A 14,494-nucleotide genomic window follows, 5' to 3' on the forward strand; every position below is an offset into this window, starting at 1 on the left:
AACAGTCAATAAAAAGGTATCTGAAACAGAGTGATAAAACATTCAGGCTCAGGATTATTGTTGAGTGAAATCACAGAGTAACACCGTATGGGCTTGTAACAGGGGTTGCACCCTCCTTGAAAAATACAGGTCAAACTGTTGTAATTCCCCAGACTGTTGTGCTCGTGAAATGGTTTGGATTATTGCGCCAAAGGTCGGTGAAACCCATATTATTTATCATCACGTATCCATGGTAAATATTGCAAACAACGCAACAAAAAACAGGACAAAGTGAATTTAGATTTAAAAACGGTGGTTCTACGGCAGTTATCAAAGTCGTAAAGACAGAACGCCTCGGAGTGGGTTGACCTGTGCTTGGCCACAACACTACCCATGTTCTCATTTAAAATTACTAACAGAGCTCTGATGCAACATCCCTTCAACATTTCATACCGGAAGGTAATGTGGTTGGCAGGGGGAGTTCTGGTGGAGTGCGTGTGTGTGTGTTTATTGGGTAATAGCTGCTGGAATGGTGGTGTCTACCGCCCTTCTGCAATATACTGAAAATTTCCCCCTTCAGTTTCACTTCGCCTCATGTTTTCCTGAGGTCTCTCTGGGGAGGTGCAGTGAGGCTGATGTTCAGTAGGTATGAAATGGAAGAAAACCGTCTAAAATGGGGAGGTACTATGTGAGCATTTTATTTTTCAGTTGCAAAGCGATTCGCTGCATGTTGCACCCTAAAGAACATGACCCAGGTCTGATTGATCTAGTCCCTGATGTACCTGTGTGTTCGTATTTATGTCGGAGCAGAGAGCTGCTCTTCTGGAAGATCTTGTCACACAGGTCGCAGGCGTACATCCCACTCTCCGTTTTCCTCATTTTCTTCCTGGAAGGGGCAGAGTCTGAGTCGTTCAGCTCTTCCATGGTGGACACGCCCTCTGAGCTGGTGTCCTGACGCTCCTCCTGAACAACAAATATCAATACATGAGAACATATAATTATATAATTTATAATGTATTATGTCAGATCTAATATGTGTGGATATATGTAATATAATGTTTACTGTTTTTAAGTATCAATTGTTACAGTAGTACAGTAATACAGTTATAGAGAGGCCAGGAGAAGTGTCATGAAGTGTCATTCTTGGATTATAACGGTTAACAATATGTGCAAGACAATAATACAGGCAATTTAGAGATGGAAGTGATTTGGTGGAGGTGTTTTTTTGGTTTGTCATTCTGTTTCTCAAGGAAAACAAATCAAATCAAATGTTATTTGTCACATGCGCCGAATACAACAGGTGTAGACCTTAAATCAAATCAAATCAAATTTATTTATATAGCCCTTCGTACATCAGCTGATATCTCAAAGTGCTGTACAGAAACCCAGCCTAAAACCCCAAACAGCAAGAAATGTGTAGAAGCACGGTGGCTAGGAAAAACTCCCTAGAAAGGCCAAAACCTAGGAAGAAACCTAGAGAGGAACCAGGCTATGAGGGGTGGCCAGTCCTCTTCTGGCTGTACAGTGAAATGCTTACTTACGAGCCCCTAACCAACAATGCAGTAAAAAAAAAAAAACGTTTTAAAATACGGATAAGAATTAGAAATAAAAGTAACAAGTAATTAAAGAGCAGCAGTAAAATAACAATAGCGAGACTATATACAGGGGGGGGTACCGATACAGAGTCAATGTGCGGGGGCACCGGTTAGTTGAGGCAATATGTACATGTGGGTAGAGTTATTAAAGTGACTATGCATAGATGATAACAACAGAGAGTAGCAGTGGTTTAAAAGAGGGGGGGGGGGGGGCAATGCAAATAGTCTGGGTAGTCATTTGATTAGGTGTTCAGGAGTCTTATGGCTTGGGGGTAGAAGCTGTTTAGAAGCCTCTTGGACCTAGACTTGGCGCTCCGATACCGCATGCCTTGTGGTAGCAGAGAGAACTGTCTATGACTATGGTGGCTGGAGTCTTTGACAATTTTTAGGGCCTTCCTCTGACACCGCTTGGTATAGAGGTCCTGGATGGCAGGGAGCTTGGCCCCAGTGATGTACTGGGCCGTTCGCACTACCCTCTGTAGTGCCTTGTGCTCGGAGGCCGAGCAGTTGCCATACCAGGCTGTGATGGTGCAGCTGTAGAACCTTTTGAGGATCTGAGGACTCATGCCAAATCTTAGGTTTTGTCGTGTCCAAGGAACTTGAAGCTCTCAACCTACTCCACTGCAGCCCCGTTGATGAGAATGAGGGCGTGCTCGGTCCTCTTTTTCCTGTAGTCCACAATCATCTCCTTTGTCTTGATCACATTGAGGGAGAGGTTGTTGTCCTGGCACCACACGCCCAGGTCTCTTACCTCCTCCCTGTAGGCTGTCTCGTCGTTGTCGGTGACCAGGCCTACCACTGTTGTGTCATCAGCAAACTTAATGATGGTGTTGGAGTCGTATCTGGCCGTGCAGTCATGAGTGAACAGGGAGTACAAGAGGGGGCTGAGCACGCACCCCTGAGGGGCCCTTGTGTTGAGGATCAGCGTGGCAGATGTGTTGTTGCCTACCCTTACCACCTGGGGGCGGCACGTCAGGATGTCCAGGATCCAGTTGCAGAGGGAGGTGTTTAGTCCCAGGGTCCTTAGCTTATTGATGAGCTTTGAGGGCACTATGTTGTTGAACGCTGAGCTGTAGTCAATGAATAGCATTCTCACATAGGTGTTCCTTTTGTCCAGGTGGGAAAGGGCAGTGTGTAGTGCAATAGAGATTAGAGGTTGACCGATTAATCGGAATGGCCGATTAATTAGGGCCGATTTCATGTTTTCATAACAATCGGAAATCGGTATTTATGTGCGCCGATTTGCCGATTTTTTAAAAATTATTTTAAAATTATTTTATATATTTTTTTATATACCTTTATTTAACTAGGCAAGTCAGTTAAGAACACATTCTTATTTTCAATGACGGCCTAGGAACGGTGGGTTAACTGCCTTGTTCAGGGGCAGAATGACAGATTTTCACCTTGTCAGCTCGGGGGATCCAATCTTGCAACCTTACAGTTAACTAGTCCAACGCAATAATGACCTGCCTCTCTCTCGTTGCACTCCACAAGGAGACTGCCTGTTACGCGAATGCAGTAAGCCAAGGTAAGTTACTAGCTAGCATTAAACTTATCTTATAAAAAGCAATCAATCATAACCACTAGTTAACTACACATGGTTGATGATATTACTACTTATTATCTAGCGTGTCCTGCGTTGCATATAATCTGACTGAGCATACAAGCATACAAGTATCTAAGTATCTGACTGATCGGTGGTAGGCAGAAGCAGGCGCGTAAACATTCATTCAAACAGCACTTTCGTGCGTTTTGCCAGCAGCTCTTCGTTGTGCGTCAAGCATTGCGCTGTTTATGACTTCAAGCCTATCAACTCCCGAGATGAGGCTGGTGTAACCGAAGTGAAATGGCTAGCTAGTTAGCGTGCGCTAATAGCGTTTCAAACGTCACTCGCTCTGAGCCTTCTAGTAGTTGTTCCCCTTGCTCTGCACGGGTAACGCTGCTTCGATGGTGGCTGTTGTCGTTGTGTTGCTGGTTCGAGCCCAGGGAGGAGCGAGGAGAGGGACGGAAGCTGCTATACTGTTACACTTGCAATACTAAAGTGCCTATAAGAACATCCAATAGTCAAAGGTTAATGAAATACAAATGGTATAGAGGGAAATAGTCCTATAATTCCTATAATAACTACAACCTAAAACTTCTTACCTGGGAATATTGAAGACTCATGTTAAAAGGAACCACCAGCTTTCATATGTTCTCATGTTCTGAGCTAGGAACTGAAACGTTAGCTTTCTTACATGGCACATATTGTACTTTTACTTTCTTCTCCAACACTTTGTTTTTGCATTATTTAAAACAAATTGAACATGTTTCATTATTTACTTGAGGCTAAATTGATTTTATTGATGTATTATATTAAGTTAAAATAAGTGTTTATTCCAGTATTTTTGTAATTGTCATTATTACATTTTTTTTTTAATCGGCCGATTAATCGGTATCGGCTTTTTTGATCCTCCAATAATCGGTATCGGCGTTGAAAAATCATAATCGGTCGACCTCTAATAGAGATTGCGTCATGTGTGGATCTGTTGGGGCGGTATGCAAATTGGAGTGGGTCTAAGGTTTCTGGGATAATGGTGTTGATGTGAGCCATGAGCAGCCTTTCAAAGCACTTCATGGCTACAGACGTGAGTGCTACGGCATGTCATGAAGTGATGGTGTAGGCTGACTAATACCACCTTCTTTCTATAGCTCTCAAGGTACCATAACCTCATCAGAACCAAACAGCTAGTAACACTTTTTATTGGCTGAGTGAAAATCATCCCACCTTGGTGTTGACCCTGAAAACCAGTCATCCCCATCATCATGACTCATCAATGGTGAGTAAAAACCCCTCAGAAACACCCTTTACTGCTCCCATCCCTTCCTGGGTGTAGGTTGAATATGGATGTGTCCCAAATGGCACCCTATTCCCTTTATAGTGCACTACCTTTGACCAGGGCCCATAGTGACCTCTGGTCAAAAGTAGTGCACCACAAAAGGTAGAGCCGGGATGATACCAGTATCATAATCATTTTCCCATGGCAACAATGACAACACGAAGCAGACCAAACTCGTCAGGTATCGTCATCTCCCTAATATAGAGAATAAGGTGCCATTCCGGACGCATACTACAACTGAGTATTCAACACTGAGACACTGAGAGAGAGAGAGGAAGTACAGCACAGTAGCATCAACATCGTTAAGGAACTGATATATAATACCTATACGTACAGTGAGGGCTTTTAACAAGGCATGCTCTATGCCAGTCCACTTAACAGGAAAGCATAATACAACAACAAAAAATCAATGGTGAGACAGGAGGCTGGGCCTTTAAACAGATTCCTACCAATCAATAGGTCTCTACAGTAAGTGCTGCCTCATGTCTTTTGGCTCGGTGACTGCAGCAGCTTAGTGCTGGGCTGGGGGAGTGATGGCTCTTCTATCCATCATTATGGATCATTAAGTGGCCTGGCTCTTACTTCTAATACTACTGCATGAGAGTCTTTTGGCAGAATTCAGAATGGCACTTTCTGTATATAATGCATCCGGGATGTGTTAGACATTTTAAAAACATTTTGACACTAATACTTTAACTAATTTCACATTTTGAACATTCACATATCATGAGCCGCAATAACTGTGTTGGCAGTATACTATAGCTTGAAACCCAATTTAATTTTATTCCACCTCTCTCTCCGTCTTTCACCAAGAGCGAGGGAAGAGAGGAGCGCTAGAACTCCTCCCTTGAGTACTCCGGTCCACCTTTAACCCTCCTCCTCCCAGCGCTGAAGCTAAACAGTTCATCACAGGAGACAAAGACAGCGGTGCCAAAATACCACCGCCTCCACCCAGAGCTACAGGAGAGAAACTCATTCAGCTGAGACTGAGGAGAGTTCCCATATCTCCAGCTCAATAGGTGGAGCTTAACCTTCTCAGTATGGCTAAATTGCAGTGGGCCAGATCCAAGAGAACTGAAGCACTAAAGGGGCTATAGACGCTGAAGTGTTGAGGGAGGCATCTGTCCTAGGCCTTGCTATTTTACTCAAAGCAGATGAAACAGGTAGAATGAGATATAGGAGGAATGATTATACTGAGAACTTCCTATTCTTCCAGTACCTCGTCCCTCACTAAACATGAGCCAAGTCAGTCAGAGAGGAACAAACAGCAACATACTGTTCGGAGAGACTAGGCAAGAAAACATGATTCTCAGTACCGCACCTGCAATACCAATCATGCTAGACTGTTTTCATGTAGTTTTCTCTCTAACTGGCAAAACAAATTCCCATAGTACACTCTTCGGGGGAAAAAAAGTGCCATCTAGAACCTAAAAGGGTTCATCGGCTGTCCCCATAGGAGAACCCTTTGGAGAACCCGTTTTGATTCCAGGTAGAACCCTTTTGAGTTCCATGTAGAACCCTATACACAGAAGGTTTTTCATGGAACCCAAAAGAGTTCTACCTGGAACCAAAAAGGTTCTACCTGGAACCAAAAAGACCTGGAACCAAAAAGGTTCTACCTGGAATCAAAAAGGGTTCTCCTATGGGGACAGCCGAAGAAACCTTTTGGAACCCTTGTATCTATGTGTAGTCATACAGACACAGCAGATGCTTTTCTTGCAACTGACTTGAAAAGAGCATCTGCTAGGCCTTTGTTATTGACCAAAATGTAAATGTAAACTGTGCCGCTGATTTGACCTTGGGGGGTCCAGGCTGGGTTCACAGTAGGCTGGTGAGGGGAGGACAGCTCATAACAATGTCTGGAATGGAGTAAATGGAACGGTATCAAGAACATGGAAACGCTGTGTTTGATAAGTAAAGTAAGTAAGTGGCCTTACACAAGCCTTGGCTTTTGCGAGTCGGAATGGCTAACGTGAGGCTGTGTTTGATACCGTTCCATTTATTCCATTCCAGCCTATTTGAGCCCATCCTCCCACATTAAGGTGCCACCAGCCGCCTGTGGCTGGGTTACTGAAAAGCACACCGTGACAACTGTTGCTGTGAAAAAGGGCTATATAAATACATTTGAATGATTAATTGATTAACCAACCTTGATGCCGTTGACCTGCAGTGTGGTCTTCTCCTGTGTCTCTGTCCCTGCAGGGCTGTTGGCTGTAGCTGTAGTGGTATAGGTATAGGCCAGCTGTGGGATGAGGATAGTCTGGTTGTTACTGGTGGTAACTGCCCGGAGGCAGGGCATGCCTGCACGGCCCTGGTCAGTGATGGCATAAATGGTCCCGCTGGGCAGCTGAGTGGTCATGATACTGATGGGGTTGGCACTTTGTGGGCTGGCGGTGTACAGGGACACAGGTTGACCAGTCACGTGGTGGCCAGCGGCGCAGGCGAGCGGAAGTTCTTTCTTTGTTGTGCAAGTCTTCGTCAAGTTCAGGGGTTCGTCCTGATGGGAGTAAACAGCGGCGTGGTAAGTGGCGGCGGCTGCGGCCTCCTCTCGGGTGGGCTTTGGTAGCGACAGGTCCAGAGGGCCATCAGTGCTGTCCGAGGAGGAGGGTTTGGCTGGGACGGGCCCCCCGGCGGTCAGGTTTAGTGGTGTGGGGGAGGCTGGGGAGCGCATGGAGCCGTTGACCTCAGCCGGAGTGGCCTCGGCTGGGCCGGACTGCATCATGGTGGGACCCTCTGTGTCCTGCTCCGATCTTACCTTAGGGGACACAACTGTGGCCCCAGGACTCTCAGACAAGGGTCCCTCTTCCTCAGACGGAGGTGTCGGAGCTCCTAGTGAAACCTGACTGCTCTGCATCTTGTCGAACCACTTCTTGACCACGTCGGTGGGCAGGCTGACTGAATCTGAGATCTTGCTGAGCTCCTCCTTGGTTGGCTCAGCGTTTAAGGCGAAGTAGGCCTTGAGGAGGGACAGGAGGTTCTTGGGCTGGTTCCCGACCCCCTCGGACAGTAACGAGGCGATGGCCGACTCTGATTTGTCCCCATTGATCTTGAGGCCTGAGGCTTTCTTACAGTGCTCGAGTGCGTGGAGCACGTCCAGACCACCGGGGCAGTCGTCACAGAGCAGACAGGTCTTAGTGGTCTCCTCCCCCTCCTCCTTCTCGTTTTCCTCTTCCATCTTCTCCTCTTTGCTCCTGGGGGGCCTGCTGAGTGTCAGGTCCTCTGGGAGTCTCTGCTGGGCCTTGCTGCAGGGCTCTATGGCAGCCTCGGCCAGGGGCTGGCCTGGCATTGTAGCCAGGGTCTGAGGTTCCTTCTTCAGGTTCTGGGCAGTGAGCTGGGTCTGGCTGGGATCGAGGCTGTAGTTGATGATGATCTTGGTGGCGTTGCCGTCCTGACCGATGATGGGCAGACTGATGGCTGAGATGAGCTGCTGGTGAGGAACACCCGTCGCCCCTGTGCCGGTCCCCGCTGCCTTGGCGTTGTTCTCCAACATCTGTCTGATCATGTTACCGTCCACCGCCACCTTCAAGATGAAGATGATAATGGTTTGTTCATTGTTCAACAAATAATTGTACAAATAGCAACAAGCAGCTCTTTACAAGTATTTCATGAATTGTAAGTTGTATTTCAACTGATGATGCAGACAATTACATTGATGGAAGCTACAATCTATTTGCAATATTAAAGCTGATCTACCCCCTTAAAAAAAAAAGTTGCATTTGAACTACAATTAAATTATTAAATACATAGTACACTTTAGTCCTATTACAAGTTTACAAATCACCTTCAAGATGTTCTGCAGGTCTGCCAGGTTGATGCTGATGGGAGATACCAGACCCATGGTGGGGAGCATCACAGCCTGCACCGCACCCTGCAGGGGGGCCACGGCACCCCCGTTTAACACCCCTCCTCCATGACCATTTCCTCCCGTCGTTGCTGGAGACAACACCATGGCCTTGTACTCATAGTCAACTGGCTCGCTCTTGATCTGATTGAGGGGTAGTTGCTCCTGTAAAGGTTTATCCCAGATCTGTGTGCGTGTGGTGGAGGAGGGCGAGGCGGGCATGGCTGGGGACGGGCACTGGGACGCCTTGGCGCTGGGCCGGGGGCGGCCGTTGACTGCCGAGATCACGCTGATGCACTTCTTACTGCTGATGTGGGAACTGTAGGAGCCCGAGTGGGAGAAACGCTTCTTACAGTTGGAGCACTCGTACGGCTTCTCTCCTGTAGAGGCAGACGGCCATGCACAGACAACGCACACACACATGACCTCCATTAGGAACAGAGCTAAATGAATCAATCTCCTCGGGGAAAAAGGGACTAATGCATTTCAATGACGCTTAAAGGCTGAGGATAATGGGTCCATTGGGAAATACTCTCTAGTTGTTGGCCGGAGCCGCCAAAAGAAACACAATTATGTCACATTAGGACGAAGCACAATGCTCCAAAACACAATCAAGGACACATGAATACACAGAGTTACTAAACATAAATATTTGTTGGATGGAGGCAGAAACATCGGTGCGGATGGTGTGGCCAATAGAAACTCACGTCTACAATTACCCCAACCTTTTTCCCACATAACAAAATACACACGCACGTTCACAAACACACATGCGCACTCACACACTGAGGGGTCCACTCACCGCTGTGGATGCGTAGGTGCTCCTTCAGGTGGTGCTTGTACTTAAATGCTTTTTCACATTCGGTGCAGTTGAATTTGCGGTTGCCCCCCGACTGCGTCACGTGCCTCTGTCAGACAAAGGGAGAGGGTGAGGGGGATGGTCAGTTCACTTCAGTCACACACTCATGGAAACAGGCACTTTGTGCTACTTTCAATTCATGAAACAACCGCTTTAAACAATGGCTAAAAACAATGGAAAAAACAACCCTTTTTGAGTTCCATGTAGAACCTGTAGAACCTTCTATAGAAAGGGTTCTACATAGAACCCAGAATGGTTCTAGCTGGAAGCAAAAAGGGTTCTTCAAAGGGTTATCCTATGAGGACAGCTGAATAACCCTTTAAGGTTCTAGATAGCACCTTTTTTTCTAAGAGTGTACAGTGTAAAAAATAAAAAATAAAATTGGTAACATAATAATCTGTAAGTTTTTTTTTTCTTCAAATGTTTAATTTAACCTTTATTTAACTTGGCAAGTTAGTTAAGAACAAATTCTTATTTACAATGACGGCCTACCCCGGGCAAACCCAGACTACGCTGGCCAATTGTGCGCCGCCCTATGGGACTCCCAATCCCAATGTTTTTGTCGCAATGCTTTGCTTTATCTTGGCCAGGTCGCAGTTGTAAATGAGAACTTGTTCTCAACTGGCCTACCTGGTTAAATAAAATAAAATCGCAGCCAGATGTGATGCAGCCTGGATTCAAACCAGGGACTGTAGTGACACCTCTTGCACTGAGATGCAGTGTCTTAGACCCCTGCGCCACTCGGGAGCCCCCTAAATTACTGTAAAGAATTATGTTACCGTAAGTTTCTTTGGAATTTACGGTAACAATGTACTTTTTTTTTACCATAACTTACAGGTAACTGTCTGTCAGTAAATTACTGTAAAAACAACAGTTTTTTTTTTAGAGTGTACATTATCTTTACTACACACTACGCAGTGCTGTAGCTAGTAGTTAACAAACAGCAGGTATAGTTGTGTATCTATCTATAAGTGTTATGTATAGGGTTGTGTCTATAAGTACCTGGTCTCTACCAGCTTTGTGGGCCGTCATGTGTCTCTCCAGCTGTGTGCGGTAGGCAAAAGTGTAGCTGCACTGGGAGCAGCTGAAGTTGTCCTCGCTCTTCTCGTGGCGCAGCTTGATGTGCTCCTTCAGGGACGTGTAGCGCTTGTAGCCGCGGGAGCAGTAGGGACAGGTGAGGAGCTGGGAGAACGCATCCGGAGTGCCTGGTGGGGGGGAGTAGAGAGACGGGGAGGGAGCATGTGAGTGGGTGTGGAGAGGTCTGTAGACTAATCAGAGGGTCAATAGAGAGTAAGGATTATTTGATGTGGTTGATTGACAGACAGACACAGGAGTTCTGGACTGCTGTTTCACCTATTTCACCCGGTACTGACCGATCCTCTGTTAAGACTAACAGGGGTCTGTAAACACTAACTACATGACAGATGCTGCAACATACTCTCACCTGCTGGCTGGATACTGTTGGTTATTCATTAGTAACGTAACAGGTGTCACAACACTCCTGCTCTCGGAGTCGGAAAAGTGCACTCAACGGTCCTAGTTTACATGAGTAACATGACTAGTCTGTGTCTTTACAATATTGGAATTCAAGGCCTATATCTTAAAAAAAAACAAAAAAAAACATTGGTTTCAAATGAATGCCCAGACGTTGGGTAAAAGGCGTCTGGAAACACGGTAGAACACGGTGAGAAGACATCATGCACACCTAGCTCCAGGTCCCCAGGGTTGTTATGCTCCACTGGGTCCCACACAGGTAAAGTATTACCTGTTAACAGGTGATGTATTAAACCTCCCTGCTGGCCAGGTGAACCTCTCAGGATGTGAACACACACATTATCTCTCTCACACACACACACACACACACACACACACACACACACACACACACACACACACACACACACACACACACACACACACACACACACACACACATTATCACCCAGGTAGGTACTAGTGACTCATCACTCACACAGACGTGTTGCTATTTGCTGTTTTTCCTCCTGTGAGGCTGACAGGTAACAGCCAAAAGCCCTTAACTCATAAAGAGCCCAGTGTGTGTCCATTTACAGCAGAGAGAGTGTTTGTGTTAATGGATGAGGGGGGGTTAACACCTTCAGAGGAAGAGACGGAAGTTAGAACAACACAAGGTTTTTCCTGGAGGCATAAAACCTGCAGTCCCAGAGGTGGAGGCGTTGTGTGTAAAGCGCTATTGTGTAGAGTCCACATTTGGGAGGTAGGGGTAGAAAAGTGTGAAGTTTTTTTTTTTTGTGCACTGCTCTTGCTGTGCTTAGTTCAGACCTGGGACGCTATGTGTGTGAGTGGAATCCTCTGGCTAATCAGTTAAATGATGTATCAATCAATTAACTACCAGTGAGAAAAGAAAACCAGTACTTTGTACAGCGTCGAACAGTGGAGAGTAGATGCACAGGTGGTGTGAGTGTTTGTACGAACCGTTCTCGTCATGTCCGCTGGCCTCGGGCGTCCCTTGGCGTGGCTCGTCCTCCGGCGCTTCTGGGTAAATGACGGCCGTGTCTCCCTGCTGCAGCATCTCTTCCACCAGAGCATCCGTCCTGCCATCGTCCTCCCCGTCTGAACCACACTCCTCCCTCGCTGTAACCCACAGAGACAGGACGACTGTTTACACGAGGACATGAGGAAAGGACATCAAGGACCTCTCCATTGTTCTAAGACCTCACCATTGTAATACATCATTTTATCATGTTCCTTCTATCTAAAAAATATGATTCTTAATTAGAACTGTGACCTCCAACCAGACACACAGGTAAGTCAGTACAGTCTAATGCACCCCCCAGAACCAACCAATCCCCATAGCTCCTAAATCCCCAGGCCTGCATAAACCTTTGGATAAGAAATAACAACTTTCCCACTGTGGTGCCTAATATCCCAATTCCCCAGTAAATGAGATCCGTTATCCGTTATCAGGGAGCATGTTCTCTCCTCCGCATCACATCAGATGCCGTCGCTCCACTAATGAGGGCTAATTAAGGAGCTGTAGGCAGCAGTGTAACCTGAGGACACAGTTAGGAAATGAAAAGCTTCCGTCTCTCTCCCTCACTTCCTGGAGCACATACAGCAACAATGTACAGTGTGTCAGCAGTTTAAAAAAACACAACTACACCTAGCATCATTATTATTAAGTAGTATTATTATTATTAACCCTTAAAAACCAGTGAAAACAAGGGGGGGAGTGTCACGACTTCTGCCGAAGTCGTTGCCTCTCCTTGTCCGGGCGGTGTTCGGCGGTCGACTTCACCGGTCTTCTAGCCATCATCGATCCATTTTTCATTTTCCATTGGTTTTGTCTTGTCTTCCCACACACCTGTTGTCAATCCCATTCATTACCTGTTGTGTATTTAACCCTCTGTTTCCCTTCATGTGTTTGTCAGAGATTGTTCGTTGTCAGGTGTTGTGTTGATTGTGTATAGGTGTGCGACGGGTCTTCGTACCCAGATTTGTTTTATATTTTTTCCGTGAGTGTTATGGAGCAGATTACTGGGACTTTAATTAAAGTACTCCATTCTACACTCTATTTGACTCTCCTGCGCCTGACTTCCTCTGCCACTTATACACGCCATTGTGACAGAATCTCTGACCATAAAAAATGAAGTCAGCAGGAGGAGGCACTTCGCTAATGGAGGTTGAGAAACGCGTCCTGGAACACGCGGCGGAGATTGACAGTCTGTGCGCTGCCATGGATCGCATTGTCCAGAGTATGGACCGCTGGGAGAGACAGGGAGCTTGTCCAGTACCTCCACCACCACCTGGAATTCCTTTGAACGTTTTTTTATCCTCCGGAACAGAACAGGATCCAGTTATCCCTACCCACGGGATACAATGGAGATACTGCCAGCTGCCAGGGTTTTCTCCTAAAACTGAACTTGTATCTGGCCACGGTCTCTCCAGTACCATCAGACCGTGAGAAAAGCTTCGCCCTCGTCTCATGCCTTACCGGGAAAGCCCTGGAGTGGGCCAACGCTGTGTGTGGAGAGGATAAGGTGTTGGACCATTTTGAGGAGCTCATCTGCCATTTCCGGAAGGTATTCGACCACCCATCCGAAGGCAGAGCAGCAGGTGAGCTCCTCTATCATCTGAGGCAGGGGAAGAGGAGTGCTCAGGAGTTCGCGTTGGAGTTTAGGACTTTGGCTGCCGGCGCTGGATGGAGCGACAGGGCCCTGATCGACCACTACCGTTGTAGTCTACGCGAGGACGTCCGTCGGGAGCTGGCCTGTAGAGACACCACCCTCAACTTCGACCAACTGGTGGATATGTCCATCAGGCTGGACAACATGCTGGCTACTCGGGGACGTCTAGATCGGGGTCTGGTTGTTCCATCCTCCCGCACTCTCTCTCCCGAACCTATGGAATTGGGAGGGATGGTGCGCAGGGAGACCGGAGGGGGTACCCGCTCGAGCACCATCTATGATCGCAGAGATCACACTGCTGATCGGTGCCGGGTTGGTTCCTCTGGGAATAGAGAAGGCAGGCAGGGCACTCTGGCATCACCCCAGGTGAGTAGGCACCATACTCATCCAGAGCCCTCTGCTGCACTTATGTTTGTCTCTGTCACCTTTCCGGATTTTTCCCTGCATTCCCAGTATAAGGCGCTAGTAGATTCAGGCGCGGCTGGGAATTTCATTAATAAAAATTTTGCTCATAGTTTAGGGATTCCTGTTGTTTCTGTGGATATGCCTTTCCCTATTCATGCCTTAGATAGTCGACCAATAGGGTCAGGGTTTATCAGGGAGGTCACCGCACCTTTGTCTATGATAACGCAGGAGGGTCACAAGGAGAAGATTAGTCTTTTCCTTATTGATTCCCCTGCGTATTCTGTGGTGTTAGGCCTACCCTGGTTAACTACTCATAACCCCACTGTTTCTTGGCCACAGAGGGCTCTCACGGGGTGGTCGCGAGAGTGCTCAGGTAGGTGTGTAGGGGTTTCCGTTGGTGCTACTACGGTGGAAAGTCCAGACCAGGTTTCCACCGTGCGCATTCCCTCAGAATATGCCGATTTGGCACTCGCCTTCTGTAAAAAGAAGGCGACTCAATTACCACCCCATCGACAGGGGGATTGTGCGATAGATCTCCTGGTAGACGCTGCATATCCCAGGAGTCATGTGTATCCTCTGTCGCAAGCGGAGACAGTGGCTATGGATAATTATATCTCTGAATCCCTGCGTCAGGGGTTCATTAAGCCATCCATTTCACCCGCCTCTTCGAGTTTCTTTTTTGTGAAGAAGAAGGATGGCGGTTTACGCCCGTGCATTGATTATCGAGACCTTAATAAAATCACGGTAAAATATAGTTACCCGCTACCTTT

General features: G+C 46.9%; 1 protein-coding gene across 1 annotated transcript in view; it reads right to left on the reverse strand.

The window, feature by feature from the left end:
• Positions 1-14,494, reverse strand: part of LOC139583758 (zinc finger E-box-binding homeobox 1-like) — a 72,898-nt gene that overhangs the window by 3,043 nt on the left and 55,361 nt on the right. The window contains exons 3-8 of the mRNA XM_071415195.1: positions 11,608-11,766; positions 10,156-10,358; positions 9,097-9,202; positions 8,235-8,674; positions 6,603-7,973; positions 762-942 (exon numbers count right to left, since the gene is read on the reverse strand). Coding sequence (XP_071271296.1) covers positions 762-942; positions 6,603-7,973; positions 8,235-8,674; positions 9,097-9,202; positions 10,156-10,358; positions 11,608-11,766 — 2,460 coding nt within the window. The remainder of the gene's footprint in view (positions 1-761; positions 943-6,602; positions 7,974-8,234; positions 8,675-9,096; positions 9,203-10,155; positions 10,359-11,607; positions 11,767-14,494) is intronic.

This window comes from Salvelinus alpinus, chromosome 8 (assembly GCF_045679555.1).
Source record: "Salvelinus alpinus chromosome 8, SLU_Salpinus.1, whole genome shotgun sequence".
Taxonomy (NCBI): Eukaryota; Metazoa; Chordata; class Actinopteri; order Salmoniformes; family Salmonidae; genus Salvelinus; species Salvelinus alpinus.